Below are 22,286 nucleotides of genomic sequence, written 5' to 3' on the forward strand. Positions count from 1 at the left end.
CATAAATATATATATTTGTGTAAAATACAAATATATTACATATTATATTATTATATATATTTAAGAGCTTTGACCTAATACTTGGTTTATTGCAGACATTTCTTTATATGACATGGCTTGTAACATTAAACCTGGAACAGGTGGATTAAATTCCAAATCTCGTAGTTCATTCACTTTAATTTTTAAATTACTCCTCAACTTATTGATTTCAATATCACATTCTCTTTGATCTGAAATGCAGTAACAAATTTTAAGTTAAATATAACGCATTTAAAAACAAATTATCCATGGAAGAAGCAAACAACCTTTTACAAGTAATTCTTCTGCAGTTTTGGATGGCATTTTAAGCAACAATGGTCCAACAGTTACCCAAGTTTTCTTGCATTTTTCTTTCTGTAGTGCCCTCATTCCAACTCTATCATTGTTTCTTCTCTTGTCTAAGGCAACTATTTCCTGGCGATCTGTCAGTATCTCCCCTGCTTTTTCTTCTACCTGTTGCAAATGTTTTAATAACATCTGTTGATCATCCTTCATCTATAACAAAAAATGTAATTGACACTATGAATATTGCTTCATTGAAAAATAATTTTTACATAATTGTAGTAAAGTATGTAAAATATGAAAATGAACACATGACTTACACATTTAAAATAAGTACTGAATGTAAAAATTATTTCATTAAGTTTCAACAAGAAACTTAAATATTAGCTTACAAAAATGCTGAACTTTAAGATAAAGCAATGCGTAATGATCTTTCTTTTGTAACTTCTCTATTCAACAATTTTTCTCTGTCTTTCTTTTTAAGGTATTTTTGCTTGGGTATCGTAAGATTACTAACTGCTGTAGTATCTCCAGGTTTGAAGTGAGTTACTCTGTATCCATTTCCACTTGGCTGACCTATTCCTTTTCTATCAATTTTTAGACATGTTTTTATAGGGTATTTCATTCCTTTCCCTGAAGGACCAAGACCACATTCTTCATCCCATCCAGTACTTAAAAGCATTTGATAACCTTTATTTTGTTTTGATATTCCATACATAGCGTTTGATAGTTTTGGTTTTGTATTGAAAATATGAAGGGTAGATGTCTCATGTTTCTTCCAAGATGTTTCATAAAAATAAACTTTGCAAATCTCACAGTAAAAACCTGTACCTTCTTCCAACTGTTCTCTTGCACTATTATTATTTTTATGTATGATTCCAATGTGATTTGTCAAAGGTTCTATTAGTTCTGATCTTGTCTGCAACACACCATCATTATTCATTCCTGACTTATCAACATTTATTTCTGCTGAAATTTTATTAATTTTAGATTCTGTTTTCTTTTTGAGTAAAGCAACTATGTTTAAATAATTTTTTTTTAAAGCCAGTTGTGCAGCAGTAAGACCAGATTTTTCTCTAGCTTTTTTGTTGGCTCCAAGATTCAATAGAAATTTGATAATATCTAAGTGGCCACAATAAGCAGCCGACATTAAAGGAGTCCAACCAAAGTCATCTGTTAAATTAACATTTTCTTGTGTTGCGTGTTTCAGTAAAAATTTTAAATCCTTTTGTTCCACTGCTTTTAATATGGAATTAATCGTCACCTGTTCCTCGGAGATTTGATTCTTTTTTACTTTCTCATTCGAAAAGATCGATCTCGACGTTACATTGTTTCGAGTAACAAGTGTCCTAGGTTTGCAATACTTATGTTTCTCAAGTTGCAAATTCACGTTACTCTCTTGACTTACAACCTCTTCGTAAGCCTCTTTGGCTTCATTGCCTTGAAATCCTAATCGATGTTCTTTTATTTCCGATGATGTGTTCGGAACGTCGGAAGATTCTCGAACGAACGTTTTCCACATCATGTCGTTATTATAGGTGAAAAAATTGCTTTGTTTAAACATGTTTCTACTTTTACTTTACATACAAATTTTCAGTGATTTATGTGAAATTATATTTCCGTAATGCATATTAAACAGACTGTCATCTAATTAGAAGAATCATTTGTTTTAAGATTTTTGTATATTTTCCTTTCAGCATGACAGATTTTTAAACACTAATATATCATTAATGTTAAGAAACGAAACGAGGAAGCCACATTTCACGAAAGGCTACTGATTTTTAATGCAATGTAACAATTACCTTTGTAGCAATGCAGTTTTATCGTCTCGACATCACTCGTGTTACGCAGACGTTACGATTAAAATACGTATCATGTGAAGTGTTCGACTCATTGCCAGTTTCACTGGTTGTAAACCTATAAAATCCAAAATTCGTTAGGTTTTTTTAAAATGAAATAAATGAATGAAGGTTTCCTTATATATTAAATAATCGTAATACATTGCTTTAAAATTCTACAAATGCATATTAAAATTAGAAAACTTTTACTTTAGTTGTTCAGCTTTAATTTTTATCAAGTTACTGCTACTTTAAACACACTTCACTTCCCTACCTTCAGCATCGTTCATTCATGTCCGATCTATCCAATGAGCTAACTGGAGCTAACTGAAAGAGGTTACAAACTCCTAAGGTCACATGGTCGCATCGTTATACGTTGAATGTGCAGGTATACAAATGTTTTTCGTTCGTAATATAGAAATCTCTTGTAATTTGATTTAAAAAACAATGAATTTGCCAACTGTAGCAAAGATAGGAATAGGATGGTAGGTATGTAGAGTTAAACCATTTACGATTACTAGTTTTTGTATCATTTCTTTGCGGTTAACTTTTTATATAGGAATATCTATGCGAGTAATTTTTGTATGAAAGTAAATAAGGTCTTCGTTTCTTTATTTGTTTATCGTTTTGTTACGTTTTTACCTACTTTAAACGTGATACAACTATTAGTTCTTATACAACGATTGTTTTTGCAGGACTGTAACTGCTGCTGCAGGAATATATTGTTTTGTACTTTCCAAGAGAAATATTGATGCAAAAAGATATGAAAATATGAAGACGAGACAACGTATTCGTGATGCTACTATTGTGGAATAAAATATCTGTCTGAAGACTTTAATATTCTAAAATAATAAGCAATTAGACTAAAACATGGCTGGGGTACCTCAACTTGGTGAAGATCAAATAAAATTAGTAGAGAATCTAGAAATAGAAATGATGTCTGATATGTATAATCGTATGACATCTGCATGTCATAGAAAATGTATTCCACCAAAGTACATCGAAGCAGAATTAACTAAGGGGGAATCAATATGCCTTGATCGTTGTATCGCAAAATATCTGAGTGTCCATGAGCGTATTGGGAAGAAGCTCACCCAAATTTCTATGCAAGAAGATAGCTTTTTAAAAGCCAAAGTTGCAGAACAACAAAAATGAAGTATCATTTTGTTAAGAAAAAAGTTAATATAAATTTCATCCTTGTGCATTTAATAGTTTTTTTTCTTCAGGCAATTTATAATCACGAAAGAAATTATTAGCAATTTGATGCCATTATAAATGTTATTATCTTAGTCATAAATTATTTCTGTAGTTTATATGAATTAGAATAAATTGTAATAAAATTATTCTGTATTTAGCTGTATAGTTATAAATAAAATGTTTTTTTAAGCATTATTATTGATAAGTTTAAGATAGCGATAATTTAACGTATACTTTTTTCTCTGGCTGCTTACGTGAAAGAATTAATCGAGTTATTAATTTGTTCACATAGCGTACAAACCCATCTCTAAAATCGCGGCTTCTCAGCTAGTGGTAAAACAAAATAATGAACGCAAACAAGTATAAACAAACAAACCAATATATTTTTAAACAAAATATAATTCACATGTAGAAAAATGTTTATTTATATATTAATCATTACAAGCACAATGATTTAATTTCTGTAGCACAAGAAATTATGTACAGATTGAAGTATCTTGTATGAATGTCAAAATTACAGTATAACATGAAAAATATCTTTAATTACACTTTCTCCTTTAAGTCGAGTTTTTTTGCAAATTTTCTTTTTTTCGTTGTCCAAATTCCTATCACATAGAGATTTTTTTTAAGTTTAGTGAAGTATTTTATTTGTCAGCAGTTTCGTCTTTTCCTGCACGAGTTATTGCTAGTGCTATCGTATGTTGACCTCCACCCGACACCCGTACTATTGTTTTGCCTTCCAGTTGTTTTCCTTTGACTAGTACAGGTTCTTCGACGTCTTCTTCTTCTCCTGTACCTAGTTGTGCACTCGTTCCCATACCCCACGAATATAAATCTCCTGTGTAATTCAAAGCATTTATTTAATTTATTACGAGATAAAGTATAAATTATAGAATAGTAGTAGAAAATTACCCGAATCGGTAACCGCGAAGGATTGAGCGCTTCCCGCCGCAACGTCAACACATTTAAAGGAACTTAAAGCAGGAACTGCTGTTAATTGCTTTGCATCTACGCAATTAGGTCCAAGTCCGAGGCGACCGTATTCTTTACGACCTAAAACGAATACCTTGCCAGAATCATCCAGGGCTATAGTATGATGTTGTCCACTACCGATATGTCTCCAAATTTTTCCACTAAAGCTTTTTGATATTTGAGGATAGAACTGAGTCACTGGATCTTCTAAGCCTAAAATTTTATGTCGTTTAATCCGTACTTATCCGTTTGATCGTTTATACCGTGCTTAGTATTTTATGAATATTTCCGTGTACTTACCAATTTGATAATAATTATTTAAACCAAATACATATATATTTCCAGTGTGGTTTTCTTTAGCAAATGTACAGTATGTTCCAGCCCAGATATCATCGAATCCTAATTTTTGCGTAATTTTAAATTGAACTAAATCTGGGGATAACATCGGACCCATGCCGCGACGGGTATTTCTATTAGCTGCTCTCGGAGCTATTCGTCCTAATTGACCTTGTTCCGCGCAACCACATGTATACACGTGTCCATTTTCGTTAAGTAATACTAAATGGTCAGCACCAGATGCTATTTTGATTACTTTAATGTTAGGTAGCATTTCTATTGGGAATCGTTCGTTTCCTTTCATTGTTAAACCCATAGTACCATGGGAATCCTTGAAAACATATTTAACTCTGACATTATTTTCTTTCTTAGTTCTAAAAGTACTTAATGGGTAAATTTTTAAAGCAGTAAAAGTATACCCTGAAAGAACCCCATGCAAAAACTCTCCCATCTTCTAAGAGGGCAGCGCTATGGGAGTCTCCAGCCGTCACCTGAACGACTTTGGCTGGCAGATCGACAGGACCTGGTTTAGTTTCAGAACCCTCCACAGATGTATCTCGTCCCAATGCTCCTTCATCATTACATCCAAATGTTAATATTTCTCCTGTTTTCCTCAAGCATACATTATGCATGCCACCAGCTGCTATGGCTATGATATCTTGATATCCAGAAATTGTTGCTGGACGCGTTTTCTCAACAATCTCCTCTCCCAAACCAAGTTGTCCCACATCGCCTTGTCCAAATACCAACAATACGCCGCCAGTTGCAGACTGTCGCAAGTCAGGTGTCGTAACTAAACATTAAACGGAAAAATTGCATGAAAACGTTTATCTGCGTTCACGAAAAGATGACAGACATTACGTTTACGATTTCGTGGAATTAAACTAAAATATACGTTTACGATTTCGTGGAATTAAACTAAAATATACAGAGAACATGCTTTCAATTATTAATCAACGGGAAATAATAAACGAATCGATCGTAGAGTCGAAACGCATCCATGTGCATCGTGGTCTTTCAATAAAACTCGTCTAAATTATTTCCCATTGTTTAAGCGTCAAAATGTATTATGAAATTAAACGCAGAAAATGTTTAACGTTAACGAAACAAATACTCACTTTGTTTTTTCTTAATTTGCTTCGGTTCCCGTGGACCTTTCGATGAAACTACAGCAGACCGTTTTGTTGCTTTCCTTGGCGGCACTGAAACCATACCGAGGTTATGTTTAGAAATGCCCGTGTAAAACCGTTTTTATGACTGCAACGTACGAACGATCAATTGTTTCTGATATCGTCGTTCGCGTACGTACTGATTTTTCTACGTAATTTTCACAGAATTGGAGTATACAGCGCCTTGCAGTCAGAATGTCAGTTGGCGCCAAAAAGTTGCAACGCTGTTAAGGTCTAGCGACTGTTGCGCAACTCGCTAGAGGCGCTAACGTCCGATTTACACGGAAAACTTTCGTCACGTTTATATCTTCAGCTTGTTTTCAACTGTAGACCCGCGCTTCCGACTTACAAAACGTGATCCTCGTAACGGAAATTCCATCCCTTCTCGTTCCGTGGCACCAGCATATTTTCAAATACAGACAACCGTTGAATTCAACGAATGATATTCACAAAGTAAACAGAAGTTTACGAAATATTACGACCGTTAAAGTTCAAGCTACAGTTAATACATTAGGATTGTACCGACACAGTTTGAAGAAACTTTGGTTATGCGTGGAATAGTTTCGAATATTCGCTTCTATCGTTACACGACTATGTGATTTTATTCGGCGTGCCCAACACCGATACATGTTAGTCAAGTCGAAGTAGGAATTAAACCAAATTGACTTCAAATCAAGTAACTTTAATTACTTGAACTTGACTCTACTTTGATCCGACACATTTTTTATTCAATTCGATACAGGGAACACATCGAGTTCTAGACAATATAATTTTTGTGTTCTATTCTAACCATAACAATATTTCATAAAGAGAATTTGAATGTTAACGCTCTTATGCTTTCAGTGGCACGTTTCAATCCGGTTTCTTACGGTACGGCATTGAACTTTCGGTCGACGTTCGTGCGAATCGATTATTTTTATAGTATCCGTTACAGAAGACCGCGAAACAATCTACTTCGATGACGAGACAATATAACGCATCATTAGAAATATTCAATCTCAAAATAATCGACGAATAAACGTTTTACATGATCGACCAGTTAATAAGAGAGTTTACTCTATCTTTGATCGCCGAAGAGATTTCATCTTTCGAGCTATACCGAATCCAAGTTCGCGTTAGTTTGATAGATTTTAATAACGCTCAAGCGATCGCAGTGTAGCTCGGTGTGCGATAATACATAAATAAGGGAGAACCCTCGAACGATGAGTTTTAGCTAAGGAACTTCAGACGTTGCGGTTTAATATCCGCGTGTTTCCACGAGTAAATTATTTATCGCGCGTGGTTCGATACCGAAGGCTAGCAATTTCCATATTTCTCAGAGAAATTTTATTTCGTATGTTAAACTATTGTCGTGGATTTAAAAAAAAAAGAAAGAAAATTGTTTGTTTACTTCAATAAAGCGTGCGCAACTTGATACTGGAAAACGTAGATACAATACACTTTCGTCCGACCATTCGATACTCTACAAATGAAAATTCAAAAATATAACCTTAATCTCAGAGCTCTTTCACACGACGATACGCGTATGCAGGATACCGATGGTACACATAATGTTATGGAAGCGTTCAGACGGCGATTCTCGCGAGATACAGTATCGCGATACCGATTTTCATTGAAATAGATGCGAGCATTCACACGACGCTGCGCGGTATCGTCGAATTCGTTCACCTTCCTCAAAAAAAATTTTTAGACATCCGATAATAATCGAAGAATTTACATGAATCGTTACAAAGTTCTTCGAAGAAAATATGAAAAGCTCCCTTCTCTTCTCTTATATTTTCTCTGAACTTTTTCTCCTTTTAGTAGCTTTTTTACGTAGAAACCAAATGGATAAAGCTTCGATCTCATTCATTATTTCAGAAAAGTTTTCACTAACTAAGAACGCGTGTTTCTCAAACGAGAGGATACGTTTAACTGAAAAACAAATGATCAACACCGAGCTACGAAATTAGTTGGATACAGTATCGCATAAGTATCTTGCTAGCAGATGCGTATCGCATACGCGTAATGCGATACGCGTATCGTCGTGTGAAAGAGCTCTTATCCTCTGTACTCGTTCCGAAGTACCGTATCAATCGACGAATCGTCCCGAGCGTTAGTTTCGAAGATGCAACCACTTCCACCGTCACCGAGTTCGCACCCCTCCGCCTCCGTGGTCGCGTTGTCGAAGACACGTGCTTTTCCACGGCGTCGCGAGTTATTCGTAGCGATAAATTCATTGGCCTTTCGACGAAGCGGCGCGTGGCCGCGATCTACGCTAAATCGCAAATTAGTGCGCGGGAGGAGGTGGTACAGGGGATCCTGTCGGGGTTGGTGCCTTCTGGATGACGATATGCACGGGTGAGAGTCTGCGGGAGGGGAGGGGGTTGGACCAGAGAGGGCTGGCCGGTTATCAGAGAGTCAGATAGCTCGGCGCGCGCTAGTCGAAGCCGAGACTTCGTCCGCGCAACTTCTCCTCGTTTCTGTCCGCCGAACGTTTCCGATACGCGCCGATCTATCGCGCTGCCCCGTTCGGTTTTCAATCTAGACGCGAACCGAACACGCGGAATAAACGTTGGTTCGTTGGAGAAGGGACCCTCTTTCGATACTCACGCGTGTTTGTGTTTTTTTTTCTTTTTTTGCAACCAGCATCGACGAAAGGACAGCGGAAAATCGCGGAGGACTGGACGGCCGAAGACATCCACGGTGGGAACAGCGGTTCATGTAGAACCCAGGAATCATGACGAGAGCGCGCCGATGCCGATTCCTTCCGCTCCTCGTGCACATCCTGATTGGCGGTAAGTTTCACAAAATTACTTTCAACGAGCGGAACAAAACTTTTGCGCGGGAAAGTTTCGTACCGGAGAAAGAGATTTTCACTTTCTCTGTTCGCGTATTCAACATTCAGCGTTGGTTCGTATCTCGAGAAACTCGAAATAAAATATCAGAGCTAAGCAAAAGGTGGAGCAGTTTCTAACCCATCTAACCCCCAAGAGTTAAATCCTCTTCGCATCGATCGTCGAGCAAGACTTGTTGAGTCACCGTGTTAAATCTTTGCCGCGTTCTCGGCGTCTTGGTAGCATCGTCACGGTCGGTACCAGCTGTCCGCGAACCGGATGCTAATCGAATCGTATAGATCCGATCGCGCAACAACGAACCCTTCTTGCGTTCCCTCAATCAGGCTGAGTGGTTTCACGGATGCGCGAGCGATTCGCCGCATCGTCCCAGCACGTGCTTTTAAGAAACACAATACTATTGTCAGAGGCCATTCACCGGTGAAGAAAGCCGAGGGATTCTACGCGTTCTCCTGCGATTTCCAAATCTCGCAGAGTTTCCTTCGTGCTTCCCTTTCGGTCTGGAGAAGCCAATCCTACACGATATCGGGAATTTTCGAGCCCTTTGCCTTCCCTCACGGCGAGTTCTTTTATCCCGGACCTATCGCCGCTTGTTCTTTTTCGATTCCTCGCGGCCCTGCGATTCTCGAAGGCGTTTGTTCCGTTTGAATGTCGGGGAAAGGGCCGCGGGACACAGTATAAATACGTGTTTCGTGTTTTCTTTGCTCGCGCCGGGCGATGAGTTAACGCGGTCACGTACGCGGAGCCAGCGAAAATAGAAAGAAGCCAGTAAAAACGGAACTTTTGCTATCAATCATCGTTGTTTCGAGAGGATCCATTCATCCGTTTCTGATCAAATTCCAGCTATGGAAACGGAAGCGCGAGCGAACGTGTGCGCCGGACGCGAGCAGAATTAGTTACAAAAAGTCCAACGAGCTTTTCGAGCCACTGTCCGTTTTATCGGAACGGAACGAACATTTTCCGAGATCCTCGATGGCTGGCTCGTTGTCTCTGTTAGAGAGAAGTATGGTATATGGTTTAGGAATTTTCTTGGAGAAGAAGGACGAGTTAACCCTTCGAGGCACGCGATTTACAATAAATATAAAACACAATTCGCACATTAGTTACACTTACCCAGGTGTAAAGAATAACTCGGGTCACCCTGTATAGCGACGTGGGAAAATTCGCGTTTCGAACGGGTGTTAGGATGCCAATTGCGCGAAGGAAAATGCAGGAAATAACGGCAGCCATAGGTAGAGAAATTCAGGCAGCAGGCTAAAGGCGAACGCGCAATCGGTCGGGAACGCGGACAAAGGGCGTAGCGACGGGGAAACAAAGGCCGACGAAAAAGAATGAAAAAAAGATAAATAAATCCGCAACCCAGTTTTCTCGTGATCAATCATCCCGCCGATATTTCGAAGGAACGTCCGCCGATGGAAAATCCGCAGGGCGAACGCGCGTTCCCCTGGAATCCGATAATCGTCTCGAGAAGCTCGCCTCCGTTTCGCGAAATTGTGCTCCGTCGAGAAGAACGTTCTCGCATTAACGAAACTTGGAGGATCCGCGATTATTGCGGTCCGTTCGTCGGCGGGGAGGAAACAGACGGAAAGTTGGCAAGTTTGTTCGAGCGCCGCCGTGAATTCTCCAAGATTTTTCTTGAATACGAAACGACGCGCGTTTATTCCGTTCGTCGGGATCGCGCACGGATAAAAATTCTAATTATCGAATTTTTTCCGTGCTAGAATAAATAAGTGTAACGATCGTTGCGCGATGTTGGAAGTCCATCGACGTCGTAGAGCCGCGGCGGCGTAGACGGATTTCTGACCAACGCGGTCAACACGTATCAAAAACAGTATTTAATTAGTTCGCAGATTCGTCGCTTTGATTTTCGACAAAGCGGCTGAATTTGCACTCGCTCGTCGGCGCAGACGCGGAAACTACAGCGCTGTTTATCAATTAGCCACGATGGCCGCGCATATGTGCCCGGTATATGCGTTTGCATACCGTTGAAAAGTCTTTGAACGCGCCTGCCACGGCACACACTCGCGAATCGATGTTGCGCGATCCCCTTTAGCACGATGTATCACTGCTTTTTCGACGGATCGACACAGGGGTTGATCAACCCTTTGCGCTACGCTTGTTCTTGCAGTTTGTTCTCGGTTAATCTCTGATTTCGTTTGCTCTTGTTTCACCGGGGCTGTTCTATCTCGAAGCGCGATTTTCCACCTCAACTTCACCTCCTCCTCTTATTTTTCAATACGGATAGATTAAGCATTGTTTTCTCGATTTAATGCGGAAGACGTTCTTCGTCCAACGAATTCCATCTCGCGACATTACCAACGATAAATCTGTTTTCCGAGTCGCGGAGGTCTTCGCCACCCCCCGCGTGCTAAGTTCACGCGGCAATGGCGTGAATAGCGTTAAAACGTCTCGTTATCGATTTCGTTGCTATCCGTAGATAATATTTACATTTGCATGTACCTTTCGACGACGGTATTTGCGCGAGATAGACGGCCAAGGAAATGTATTTGGCGAGTATCTGCACGGTGAAGGAAGGGAGCTACGCGCCGCGGTGGTGCATGTCGCTGGAAGCGCAAGATCGAGGACTCGATTAATATCGAGGACGTACTTCGCGGCTTAGGGATCGGATTACTCGTTCGAAGGGATCTTTCAGGGAAAGAAGGCGGCGTTTCGCGAGAGAGGAAGAAACAAACGGTGGAAAGAAGAAGGGAAGGAACAGCGATCAGCCATTCCCACCTCGAGGACCCGCTGAATATGCATGAAACAATCGCATATCTTATGCAATTAGCCGAGGCAAATCTTTTCCCGTTCTTCCGTCTCCGCCTTTTTTTCTTTAGCTTTTTTTTTCCAACCGGTTTCCCCTCCTTGATCCCTCGTTTCCCTCGTCTCGTCCTTGGTCGACCAGCGCCGGAAAACTTGGCTCTAATCAGAACGCGTTTGCGACTTCCGGGACCAAGCGGCGCCGATGCAAATTTCATTTTGAATCGCGCTGACACCGGTCCGGTTCGTCGACCGATAAACTCGCGCTGGTTCGATCGCTTCCCGTCGTGTTTTCTTTTGCCGGGGAAATCGACGGGATGCGCAAGAACATTCCGTGTTTCTCGTTTTTATTAGACCTCCCGACTAGTTCGACGTAATAGAAAAGTATTCGACGAGCATCGCGAATAACAACAAGTCACGGTTCGCCGATCCCTATTCCAAACCACAGCTAAGAAAATTGAGTTAAATCGAATGAAATACCGAGGGAGCTGTGCGACAACATCGCCAGCTTCCACGGATCTATTTTTCGCGAGCTCTTCCGCAGCCTGTCGATGGGTTGATTTTCCCCAAGGATGCCGACGGTTTCGCCGGTCTTTCGACGCGAAGACTACGTCCGAGATTTAAAGGAAACAGGAGAAGCGGGCCTCGGGCACGGTTGGAGTGCCGGCGGAGTCGTTTAAATATTAACCAGGCTCCCACCGTGCTTTAATGTCTTTCATCGGTGCCGGAGAAACCACCCGCGCCGCGAAAACACGTTCCGTTGACTCGGCAAACATTTTCTTCGCGGTTCTCCACCGATACCTAGCTGCCACGGATTCCGAATGCTTTCGTATTTTCTCGGGGATCCGTTCTTTTTGTCGAAAAAGTACTCCTCCACCCTCTTGGCGCGGTAAAAGAGCACTCCGTGACTTCGCGACCCGTGTGTTCTCAGAAAACATCTACCGTCCACGCTTGTGTGCGCGTTCGCGCTCGTGTACCTACGTGTCGCTCGTTCGATTGAGTCCAAGTTGTTTTTACGTCCCGTTGCTCCTCCTAACGAACGTTCTCCCGTGCTCTCATAACTCGCCGATCCTAAAAAGGAATCTTGAACGTCGTCTTCGAATATCGGTATTTCCAGCGGGCGAAAAGAGTATTTGCTCACCTAATTTTCTTGTAAATAACTCCCTATCAGTGTCGGACAAACGTTGCTAGGAATAACGGATGAAAAAATAAATGAATTCGATTAGTACATTTATTATTCGTGGAAATCGAACGTTCGTCGTCTCGGCAAAGAGGAACTTTAGCCGCTTTTTCCTTCGCAGCTTCAACGGTCTCAAATCTTGTTCCTTTTAATGCAGATTTTACCTTAGGAAACAGACATCGTAATAACATGTAACGAATCGCGGTTTATAATATAGTATATCGAAGGTGATAATAAGCAACACCACACCTGTCATTTAATTTAGACAATTGTCTTCAATAGACATAGACAATGTTTTCGATGTCCGATTGGTTCTGGAAGCTCTCGACCGCTTAATTGCTTCGTAACAAAGCTTTAGGGGGGCGGGATGCGTTACAGTAGACTCGGTGTTTCTCCGAACAGCGCGAACGTCCCTTTTCCTGGAAATTCACGTGGTCCGCGGGACAGATGGGCGAAACTCGCGAGGTCCATCCAACCGTGCGTGGAAAGTCAGTCACCTTTGTGCGCCAATTCTACCGTTAACGAGCATTAACTCTCGCAGGACGAAATGTGGGTCGGAAGTTAGCCGCAAAGTGGTGAAACTACGCGGACGAGAAGTGAGGAACCGCAAAGCGGAGTTAGGCTCGGTTTTGAACTAGCTTTAATCCCCGAGTTCCAAGTCCAGTTCGGCTATATGTATAGTTTAGCCCGAGTCTTTGGATCCGCGGTGAAACCGCGCGGCGCCGAGATTATTACTTCTTTGTCCCTCCGTTTTCGTTTCGCTGTGCTCTTCTGGAGCCCTCGTTTCTGAAATCTAGTCTGTGGTGGCTCGTTTCGTTAGATGCGTAGCGGAGCTCTTCGTTCTCTCAAATAATTGACGACGGAGAGACTAGATTTTTAACGTGAAAAGCGACGAAAATTGCGTCGCGTCGTTTTGAATCCAGTTAGTTGTTAGCGAGTCGTATAGCGAGAACCGTGAGTCGAAACGAATTTGTGTGCTTTTTCCTATCCTTTTCTTTTTTTTCTCCGATAAACATATTTTAACATGTTTCATCATTTCTTTCCTACATTATTTCCTACAGTAATCTATAAGTATGTAATTCCTCGTGAAAATAGAGTGCTTCGATTGAGATGTTTGAAATAACCGCGAGTCGACACCATTTTCCTCATTCGACAAAAGAGTATACGTACACGCGGTACATAAAGCGTAACGAATGCAGAGTGCAAACTAACATGGGTAGCGTTACACAGAGTATTTGTTTCCCTCGTTGCCACGTGAAATTGTTGGGATAATCGAGGTTTTACCGTATTTCGTTGCGCGAATCGCGGAGGTTCCTATGGTTCTCTGGTGTCTGACGGCGGGAAAACTTTGAACGGACACGGAAAACACGCGGGAAAGCGATTATTCCGATTAAATGTGCCCGCGCACGTGGCTCGTTAGCGCGTTCGCTTACATACGCGCGTTTCCGTGGATGCGTGTTCACTGGAATTCCCATTGGCGTGTTTTTTTTTATCCGCCAGACAATGGTTCGATACCGAAACCAATTTTCTAGATTTTCCGAGACATTTTCGCCGCAGCGTTCCCTCTCTAAACGCCGCGCTCGTTCGCATCTCTGGGGAGTCGTTTCTCCGCTACCATTCGCACGCTCGTATCGCAGCAAACTTCTTCGAATATAAAGAAGAAATCGGGAGGATCTCGAGTAGTTATTCGACTCCGAATCGATGCCTGTCTGTATTCGAGATTAATACAAAAGCCGACAAGATTCATCGCGAGCGAAACGGAAAAATTGGCACGGCATCTCGCGAGTGTAACGCGATCCACGGCGTTAGTCGCGACGAAAACGTCGGGTAATTGAGAAACGCGAGAGCCTCGATGCGCATTAGGGCGTTTCCCGGTGAATTGGAAGCAGGATTGAATTTCCCGAAAGGCGGTGCTGGTCTGTTCCATGAGTCTCGCTGATGAGAGCCGACTCGATCGACGGGAAGAAGCACACGGGTGGCGAAGTCTTTGGATTATTGCGCTCAGCATCGTAAGTTCGCAACGCGTCCGCGGCTCGCGAGCGGCGCCGAAAGTCTTTTCCAACTTTGATTAAACCCGAACCAGCCGTGCGCCCGCGGAAACGATGCTGTTCCATCAGACTTCGGAAACACGTGGACTGCCACCGTCGGAGGGGTACTTTTATATTAAATATATTATCACGAATTTGTTATCTTCTCCGAATTGTTTGACAATTGAAAAGTATTTAGAGCCCTATAGGACATAAGGATCGTTGCACCCGTTTATGGACTCCGTGGAAGCATAATCTTCGAATTCGCTAGGTCTCCGCCAAACTCTGTGGTAGCCACGACTATGGGCACCACGCTCGAATCTCGGCCTCTGGGTCATTTCGTTGGGAGCATCACGCAAGAACAAAGACAACAATATCGTCGGATTCGCGACGTGCCGTTCAAGGGAGGCCCGGTTTTCCCTTTGTACGCGATTCCATTTAATGGACCAGCGTCGTTCCTCTCTCCTCCTTCGCGTGCTTCTCTCTCTTCCGCGTCTCGACGAAACGGACACTGGCTCGCAGCGTCGAGCAGTCCCGCGATTCCGCGACGATTCTCGACGAGACGAGGAAATTCAAAGCGCTCTTGCACCCTCTCATTCGGTTAGTCCGCTAATGGAGAGCCTCCCATTTTGTTCGTCGATCTTTAACGAACCTGGCCGGCATCCTTTGACGGCTTCCACTCCAGTTTGCTCTCCTGCTCGATCCTGGAAATATCAGATTCTGCTGAGAATTCTTAGATTTCATTTTCAACTATACGCGGCTCCAGACATCACTGGTCGACGACCTTCTCGAACCGAGGCTCGTCGTTTTGCAACAACATCAACTCTCCAAAGTATTCGCAGGAAGGTTCGAATTAAACGACCTGGTTGGTGTCTTTTCTGCTCCAACAACAATGAAAATGTATTTCTCGTTTCGAAGACGTACATTTCGTGATTCGATTCGAGTTCCGCTCCGTGAGACGGAAACGTTTCTCGGACATGGTGCACTCGGAACAATTACATGGCGCTCGTAACGCGGTGAATTATACAGGAATAGAGCGGAATACGGCGTTATCCGGTGTGTCCAGCGATTTGAAAGTCTAATGCAGACTAGAATGATTTTTCTGAAAAGGGGTCGCGGCCTGGCGTGTGTTTTGCCCGGTGCTCCGCCACCTGTTGGGTCGCGAATCCCATAAACTCCGGCCAGCTCGTAAACAATTGGAAGCTTTTAAGTAATTGCTACGTTCGTCTCTTGCCACGGTCCGCGAACTATCCCACCGGTTCGCTCGTGTATTTCGTTAAAGTTTTCCTAGAATCCTCTATTCGATTACGGCGGAATAGAAGAAACGCTCGCGGAGATAAAACGTGGCTCGTGAATCGGGACGACGAGATCGCCTTCTTTGCCTTCCATGGGATTCCCGTTGCCTCGATATTTCGCAAATTGAGATTGCGGCGACGAATCGAATGGAGGTGACGCGACAGTATATATCAAGTAGTAGGTATTACCATTTTCTGTAGCATCTGGAGAGAACGTTCGCACTCAGAGACTTGAAAAATAATTATTTCTGGATAAATGTTTCCATTGATAGAGAAGATAAAAGTACTGTAGGGTGAACGACCCCTGGATAAAAATCTTCCAATCAGAGTCATCCAGAATTACCTACCATTTCCAAAGTGTAGATTCAGCCTGAAAAAAGTCGATGGCCGAAGACAAGGAATAGGCGGGAATCGAAAAGAGCTAGGTGCCGACGACTGCGCGCCAAAAGTGTCGGAGAAGTTGCCCGAGAAACTACACGTCGACGTGCTTGGGTATCGGTGAAAGTTTCGATCGAATTAGTTATCAGGCGATTGCCAGTGTAGGAATCGGATGGACGTGTTCGAGTAGCAGCAAAATGCGTATCTCCCTTTAACGAGGCTCGTTGTAATCCGTGATTTAGTTCCGGGGGATGAAGCGTTCGGATAGCAGAAAATACTGACGAATCCGCGGGCTTCCGTGTTAATCGAGTCGCGGCTTTAAACGGCTTGCTCGGCTTACGCCCAGCGAGCATTATTCTCGCGGCTTCCATCGGGTCTGGGCGCATCGATTTGCACGCTTTTAGTTTCCTCTCCGAACACAAGGATAGACATCCTCGGCTATTCCATCTAAACGGACGCATTGTTCGAACCGTGTCGAATCTATAATTAGCATTTGTAGGCCACTCTGTCGGCATTTTGCCTATCTTCGCCCATTATTATACTATAGGGTTTCGAACCGCTTCGACGCGCTTCGACGCGCGTGACGGCGTCGATTGGAGCTCCAGTTTCATCGGTACACGAAACGATGATTCTGGAAGGACTTAATCATCTTCCGTTTAACGCGTTAATCGGCACGTCGCACACATATGGATGACAGTGCTTTTCACTGAAGAACCAAAACAAATTTCTGCTGGAAGTTAAATGTCAAAAAAAAAAAAACGAATTTGAATGAAATACTTGTGTTTCGATGAAGTTGCAAACACAAATATATGATATAATTTATTGCCCACCGTAGGGCGAGATAACTTGCAACTGCGAATTGCCCTTTTGTAAGGGGTCGAACCCCGAAACATACACGCCCTATCTTTTAGGCAATCTTCATCGTAAACGCTGCACTTTGAGCAGAAATAGCGTCCTCGCATCTCGACGACCGGATAGCGGGAAGTTGAAAATCGTTTTCAGTTAGAGTTTCGCGCCCTCTCGCGTGTCAGACCGACGATACAAGGGCGATGAATGTCCTTACAGTGAGTAAATTCAAATGGATGCCTCGTAAAATGGTATTCCGTCCCGCTCCTTTTTTACGTTCGACAGGGTTTTACGGCGAGAAACGAGCGCCCTCGACGCCGAGCGTCGCGTAACGGCAGCGCAGCGAATCAGAAGACGCCGACGTCGACGACGCAAACGCCGATCGTATAACTCCTGGTTCCCCGTTACGGCCGAGGCCAACGCCTCCTCCAGACCAAATATTTCGATCGGCCGCTCCGTTTTCTATATTCCGTTTTCCATTTTCTGGATCCAATCCCCGTGCTTTTCCGTCCCTGCGGCTTCGATCTCGGCGAAGAAGCGTTCCGCGCGACGAATCCGGTCCGTGGGTTGCGAGTTTACGTCCACGGAAACTGTAACTGCAGTTGCGAACTCGCGCCACGTGTTTTCATTCCGCAAGGGCCGAACAAATAATCCCCATCCGAGATGAATTCGGATTCTGGAAACGTGTTTCAGGTGTTCTGCTAATGGCGCGAGTAGAGCCGAGAAATTACACGCGTCCTAGATGCGAGTTTAACACCTTTCGATATACCAATTTCGGACGAGTTTAATCGTTCCTTGGATACGAACCGCGTGCTTTCGTTGTACGTATCGTTAATGTGTAGTTGCGAATCGCAGCGGTGCACGTTCTCTTCTTGCTAATGAAATGTATGCAGACGCGTCGATCGCCGTGTTTTCCTCTATTTTCTAGTCGACCCATATCGCGAGAAAGTCGGTCGAATTGAATCTGGCCGGGGCGGCGATCATTAACCAGCCAGTTTATCCCGGTCGCGGGAGGCAGTGAATGGCGTACAATGGCTCTGTTCCTGTACATGCACGCGTAGTAGGCGCGAGCACGGACACGTGTACCGAACGCGCCGTTTGCCTCGGATAATCGTTCGCTCGGAAAACAGACGTTCCGATAATCGAGAGAACACGGCGGCTCGCGTTCTCGCGCAATCGAGCGACGATATTGTCGCTGGATTGATCGCGAACGGTCAGCGAAGCAGACCCATTCGCCATCGTTCTGTAATGAGTTCTCGATGAGGGCTGCAAGGAAAACACAGCTAATCGTTTCTTGAAATTTTAGATCGTCTATTTCGCGGGCCCTTTTTAATCGCAGCTTTAGATACCTTGTGGAACGTGCGATATAGCATGACGTGTCCTACGTCGAAAGGATCCGAAACTATCGATCCGACGGGTTATTTTATACAGTCGACGGGGTTTCTGGTAATCGAGTGCGCGAACGCTTGAACCGAATAAATGAAATTGCTGGGAATACACAAAGATCGGGGCCGTGGTAAACGCGGCGGCAAACAAACGAATGTTACAAGCGCGCTCGGTCCACCGACGATAAAACGTCGTCGCAGTCGATCGATTTACAGAGCTTGGCAAACACGCGACTCACGCGAATTTCCATGGCCCTCGGCGGCCAGAAAGGATTCAATTAACCGACTCCGGACGCGTTCCTTTTAGCACTCGAGCACTCGAACGGGCCCCGCCACGGAATTCGACGGGCAATTTCATCCATCGCGGACGGGTCGTCCTCGCGGAGCGTCTCACGCGACGTTGCGCGGCGGCAAACATCGTTACGCGTGCGATTGATTTCCGGTTCGCCGGGAAAAGGAAGCGAAACGTCGTCGAGAGGGCGAGCTCCTCCGCGTCGTCCGTTTCCCGTTCTCCGGTACATCGAGTTCGACGAGCTCTACCCGCGCCAGGGAAAAGGGAACGACGGAAAATTTGCGGCGATTTCACGGTTCGATGCGTTATCGACTCCGTCCGAGCCAAACGAAGCGAGACGGGAAACGGAAGAAAGGCACGCAACGATCGGCATTAAAAATGTCGATTCCAGAGAGACGCATTTAGGGTTTCGCTGGTGGACTACGGGAGGTCTCATTCCAGGAGCCCAACTCTAGCCAATTCCTTGCTTCCAATAGTAAACACGGAATTGTAGTATCCGTGTCTCTTATATCCAACGGTACCACGATAGCACCTTCTTCGTTTCTCTCGTGTATACAAGAAGCGTGATCATATACAATAATCGAGGAAAGAAACGAAATAAACAAACAATGAAATTCTGCTCGTAATGCGCATGCGAGGCAAATCTTTGCCAGCAAGATTACGCATTCGTTCTCCACTCGATCGCGATCGGCTGATAGAGTTACTCAAACGCCAGCGGAGTAAAAGACGAACCGGTCGGTAGAAAACTGACAGCCGAACGGGAATACGGTCCGAAAGGGAGAAAAAAGACTCGTGATCGCAATTTTACCCCTTTTGTGCGGACGTTACGGTTCAGGAACGTTAAGATAAAGAGTCTCCGGCTCCTCCCCCGTCGCTGTCGCCCGACGGCCGTTTTCGCGCAAGACTACGACCCAATTAGAAGGAAATTAATCACCGTATTGTCTGGAAAAATTACGCCCGGAATGAAATTTCCTTTCCGAGACGTCGCAGAACTTGGACTCTGGCCGCGCCCGAGGCTCCGCTTAGAAGCGAGGCCGCTCCGCGAATGGCTGCGCGTCCAAACTGCGAAAAACTTTATTACCGCGTTAATTAACGCGTCCCGCGCGGAATTCTCTTTGCCATCTTCGCTCCGTTTCGCGTTACCTTTGCCGTCGATTCACCTGGCGACCGGAAACCTACAGAGTTTCGGCTGAAGATAATAAACGCACAGAAGGATTCCGCTCTCCTGACGTTCTTTGACGCTTTCTTTGTATTCGATTGTTCTTCTTCGTTGTCGTACCCGTCTGCTTAATATTTGCCGACGCCTGATATTCCGATTCAAACGTCTACTATTCCGCGTCAACAATGGAGGTATACGCGGATGGTAGAATTGTCGCGTAACAGGAAGGGGGTGGTTCTTTATTCGAAAATGAATGGAATACGTATAATTTTATTGTCTCGAGAAAGGAACTTTGAAAATTGGAAATCGATGAGGAATTCGCTTCTCAACCATTGCGATAACGAAGGCAGGGTTAAGTCTGCGTTACATCTGTATCGACAATTTAACGCGCGATAGCCAGAACAACTGTTAGCGTCCGCTTTTACGTAAAGTTTTTTAAAATTAATTAAGAAAAGTATTGCCGGGCCCTGGCGACATTTGACCGCGTATACGTGCGGACGTTAAAGGGTTAACGTCGCCTCGACGGCACTTACCAAATGTTTGAAATGACATGGAATCGAGAGTTAGCGCAAGTTGCGTTCCCAGCGTTTGCAGGGCAAAGACTGATGCTAAACTAAGCATCGATTTCGTCGTCTCGCGGAAGAGAGACGTCGATCTCGTAACGGTTGCACGCGCACGTACGGTGAACACGGATTCACGGAGTGGATCAAGACCGTGGTAGCAAGTTTATGCAGCGGCGTAGCTGCGGGATTTAAAGTTCTCGGCAGGAGGTTGCGGCACATTCTGTCATAGTTTATGCCCCTGTGCGCACACCGTTCCCGTCCCGGGAGCTGCAACAGCTGCAACTGCCTGCGCCCTGTCACTGGGAATTACGACAATTTTGAAAAACTATATCCGCATGTATACGCGACCGCGGTACCGGTTCCAGGGGAGCTCCCAGGATGCCCAACAGCGTTCTCCATGCAAATCGTACGCGGTTACGGAAGCGTGATCCTTGGATTTTAAAATGCCCGATGATCTACGACGAGAAGTCACGCGTTCACGTGGCCTGTCGAAAGATGTTCGATTACGGACGGCTATTTAAGAGGACTTTTCTCGGACCTTTTCGCGTGTTTCAATTTCCATCGGCGATAAAAAGTCGCCAACAAGAAAGCTCGTAAGTTTAATTCGCGCGTAGAATAAAGGTTCGTGCCAGGCGAAGGCTCGTGCACGCTATCGCCGGGGATTGCTTAGACGGCGGCCAGGAACCGCGATTCATTTTTTGATCGGCGAAACGCCAATTAACGTCGGGCGCGAAATTGGGTCTCGTTACGCGAATTTACGTATGCGGAGTTGGCACGCGCGTTCCTACACGAGCAGGGTAATATACATATCCAGGGCACGCGGATTAGCAATTAGGGACGTCGCGTGCCCCGTCGAAAGTCTGGCCTCGGCGAGTTTCAGGGGAGGAGAACGTTGCGCGCGCGCGTCCAGCGGAAATTTCGACGCGTGCGGGTATAAAGAATCCTGCAGAACGAGCTCCTATGCAATCCAAGCACCATCCTCTTCGGGAACCTTCGGAATTTCAAACGTTTCCAATAGGGAGGACTCAGCGCGGGGCCCGTGATTTATAATTCCGAACGCGCGATGGAATTATTAATGCGAAAAGTTCGCCGGGAATCGAGTCTCGTTCTCGTCCTCTCCAAGTCGGTCGAGAACGTGCGGGAATAACACCGTCGAATACCGTGGTTCTCTTTTCCCGGGATGGCGGCACGATGGCTCGCTTTCAACTGGATCGTAAGGAACACGTGCATCCACGAGTTTTCGTCGAAATAACCCAAGTTTCCGCGGAGCCGTAGCGTCGATGCCCTCCGCGAGCAACTTTTCTCCCTTGCAGTCGACGGAATGGACGTTCCGAACCGATACGTTCGCTGTAACGGCTGCTACGTCTTGGTTGAGCCGTTTTGGTAAAAACTTGTAATTGAGTGAGACCTCAAAAATACAAGTAACGGAGGTGCGACTTTGGAGCCATGCTTGATTGTAAAGAATGAAGTAACTTACATCGAATCGGATACATTAACTGTACACTTGCGATTGCTTTGTTTTTAATATTTGGCTGTATGTATGTTACCATTAATGTTCTTTTGAACAAAAGTTAAAAAAAGAAACGTCAGCTGTCAAAATTTTTAAAATAATATAATACATTGATATTTTTTAAAATTTAATTTGGAAACTCAGGCTTCTAAGGATTAGTGTAAAAGTATAGAGTCGGTGATTGTATAAAATCACTGGTGAGCGGATTGCCTCTTCGCAAATAA

At 44.1% G+C, this 22,286-nt stretch overlaps 4 protein-coding genes across 7 annotated transcripts in view; 2 read left to right on the forward strand and 2 right to left on the reverse strand.

Annotated features, from left to right (window-relative positions):
• Positions 1-51: 51 nt before the first annotated feature.
• LOC128878665 (p53 and DNA damage-regulated protein 1) lies at positions 52-2,354 on the reverse strand. Of its 3 annotated transcripts, none has more exons than XM_054127044.1 (3): positions 2,124-2,354; positions 306-534; positions 52-230 (listed from the first exon to the last, which is right to left on the reverse strand). In XM_054127044.1, the coding sequence occupies exons 2-3, from the start codon at positions 532-534 to the stop codon at positions 61-63; spliced, it is 399 nt and encodes a 132-aa protein (XP_053983019.1). In that variant the 5' UTR covers positions 2,124-2,354; the 3' UTR covers positions 52-60. The 3 variants fall into 3 exon arrangements, 2 of the variants coding, with proteins under 2 accessions (XP_053983019.1, XP_053983029.1); XM_054127054.1 differs by lacking the exon at positions 2,124-2,354 and adding an exon at positions 642-779; XR_008457458.1 differs by lacking the exons at positions 52-230; positions 2,124-2,354 and adding an exon at positions 642-2,117 and having other exon boundaries at positions 394-534.
• Positions 2,355-2,481: 127 nt separating this feature from the next.
• On the forward strand, positions 2,482-3,551 carry LOC128878701 (mitochondrial import inner membrane translocase subunit Tim10). The gene is made up of 2 exons (XM_054127134.1): positions 2,482-2,648; positions 2,855-3,551. Exon 2 carries the CDS (start codon positions 3,030-3,032, stop codon positions 3,312-3,314), a length of 285 nt encoding a protein of 94 aa, XP_053983109.1. The 5' UTR covers positions 2,482-2,648; positions 2,855-3,029; the 3' UTR covers positions 3,315-3,551.
• A 166-nt stretch (positions 3,552-3,717) lies between these two features.
• Positions 3,718-6,175, reverse strand: LOC128878653 (regulator of chromosome condensation). Of its 2 annotated transcripts, XM_054127027.1 has the most exons (6): positions 5,974-6,174; positions 5,783-5,866; positions 5,084-5,457; positions 4,629-4,995; positions 4,269-4,541; positions 3,718-4,194 (listed from the first exon to the last, which is right to left on the reverse strand). In XM_054127027.1, coding segments are annotated over exons 1-6 (1,293 nt in total). In that variant the 5' UTR covers positions 5,975-6,174; the 3' UTR covers positions 3,718-4,000. The 2 variants fall into 2 exon arrangements, with proteins under 2 accessions (XP_053983002.1, XP_053982992.1); XM_054127017.1 differs by having other exon boundaries at positions 5,783-6,175.
• A 1,759-nt stretch (positions 6,176-7,934) lies between these two features.
• Positions 7,935-22,286, forward strand: part of LOC128878619 (kin of IRRE-like protein 2) — a 161,551-nt gene continuing 147,199 nt past the window's right edge. The window contains exon 1 of the mRNA XM_054126940.1: positions 7,935-8,610. Within this exon, the coding sequence (XP_053982915.1) occupies positions 8,553-8,610 (58 nt within the window). The 5' untranslated portion in view covers positions 7,935-8,552. The remainder of the gene's footprint in view (positions 8,611-22,286) is intronic.

The sequence above is a fragment of the Hylaeus volcanicus genome, chromosome 1, assembly GCF_026283585.1.
Source record: "Hylaeus volcanicus isolate JK05 chromosome 1, UHH_iyHylVolc1.0_haploid, whole genome shotgun sequence".
NCBI lineage: Eukaryota > Metazoa > Arthropoda > Insecta > Hymenoptera > Colletidae > Hylaeus > Hylaeus volcanicus.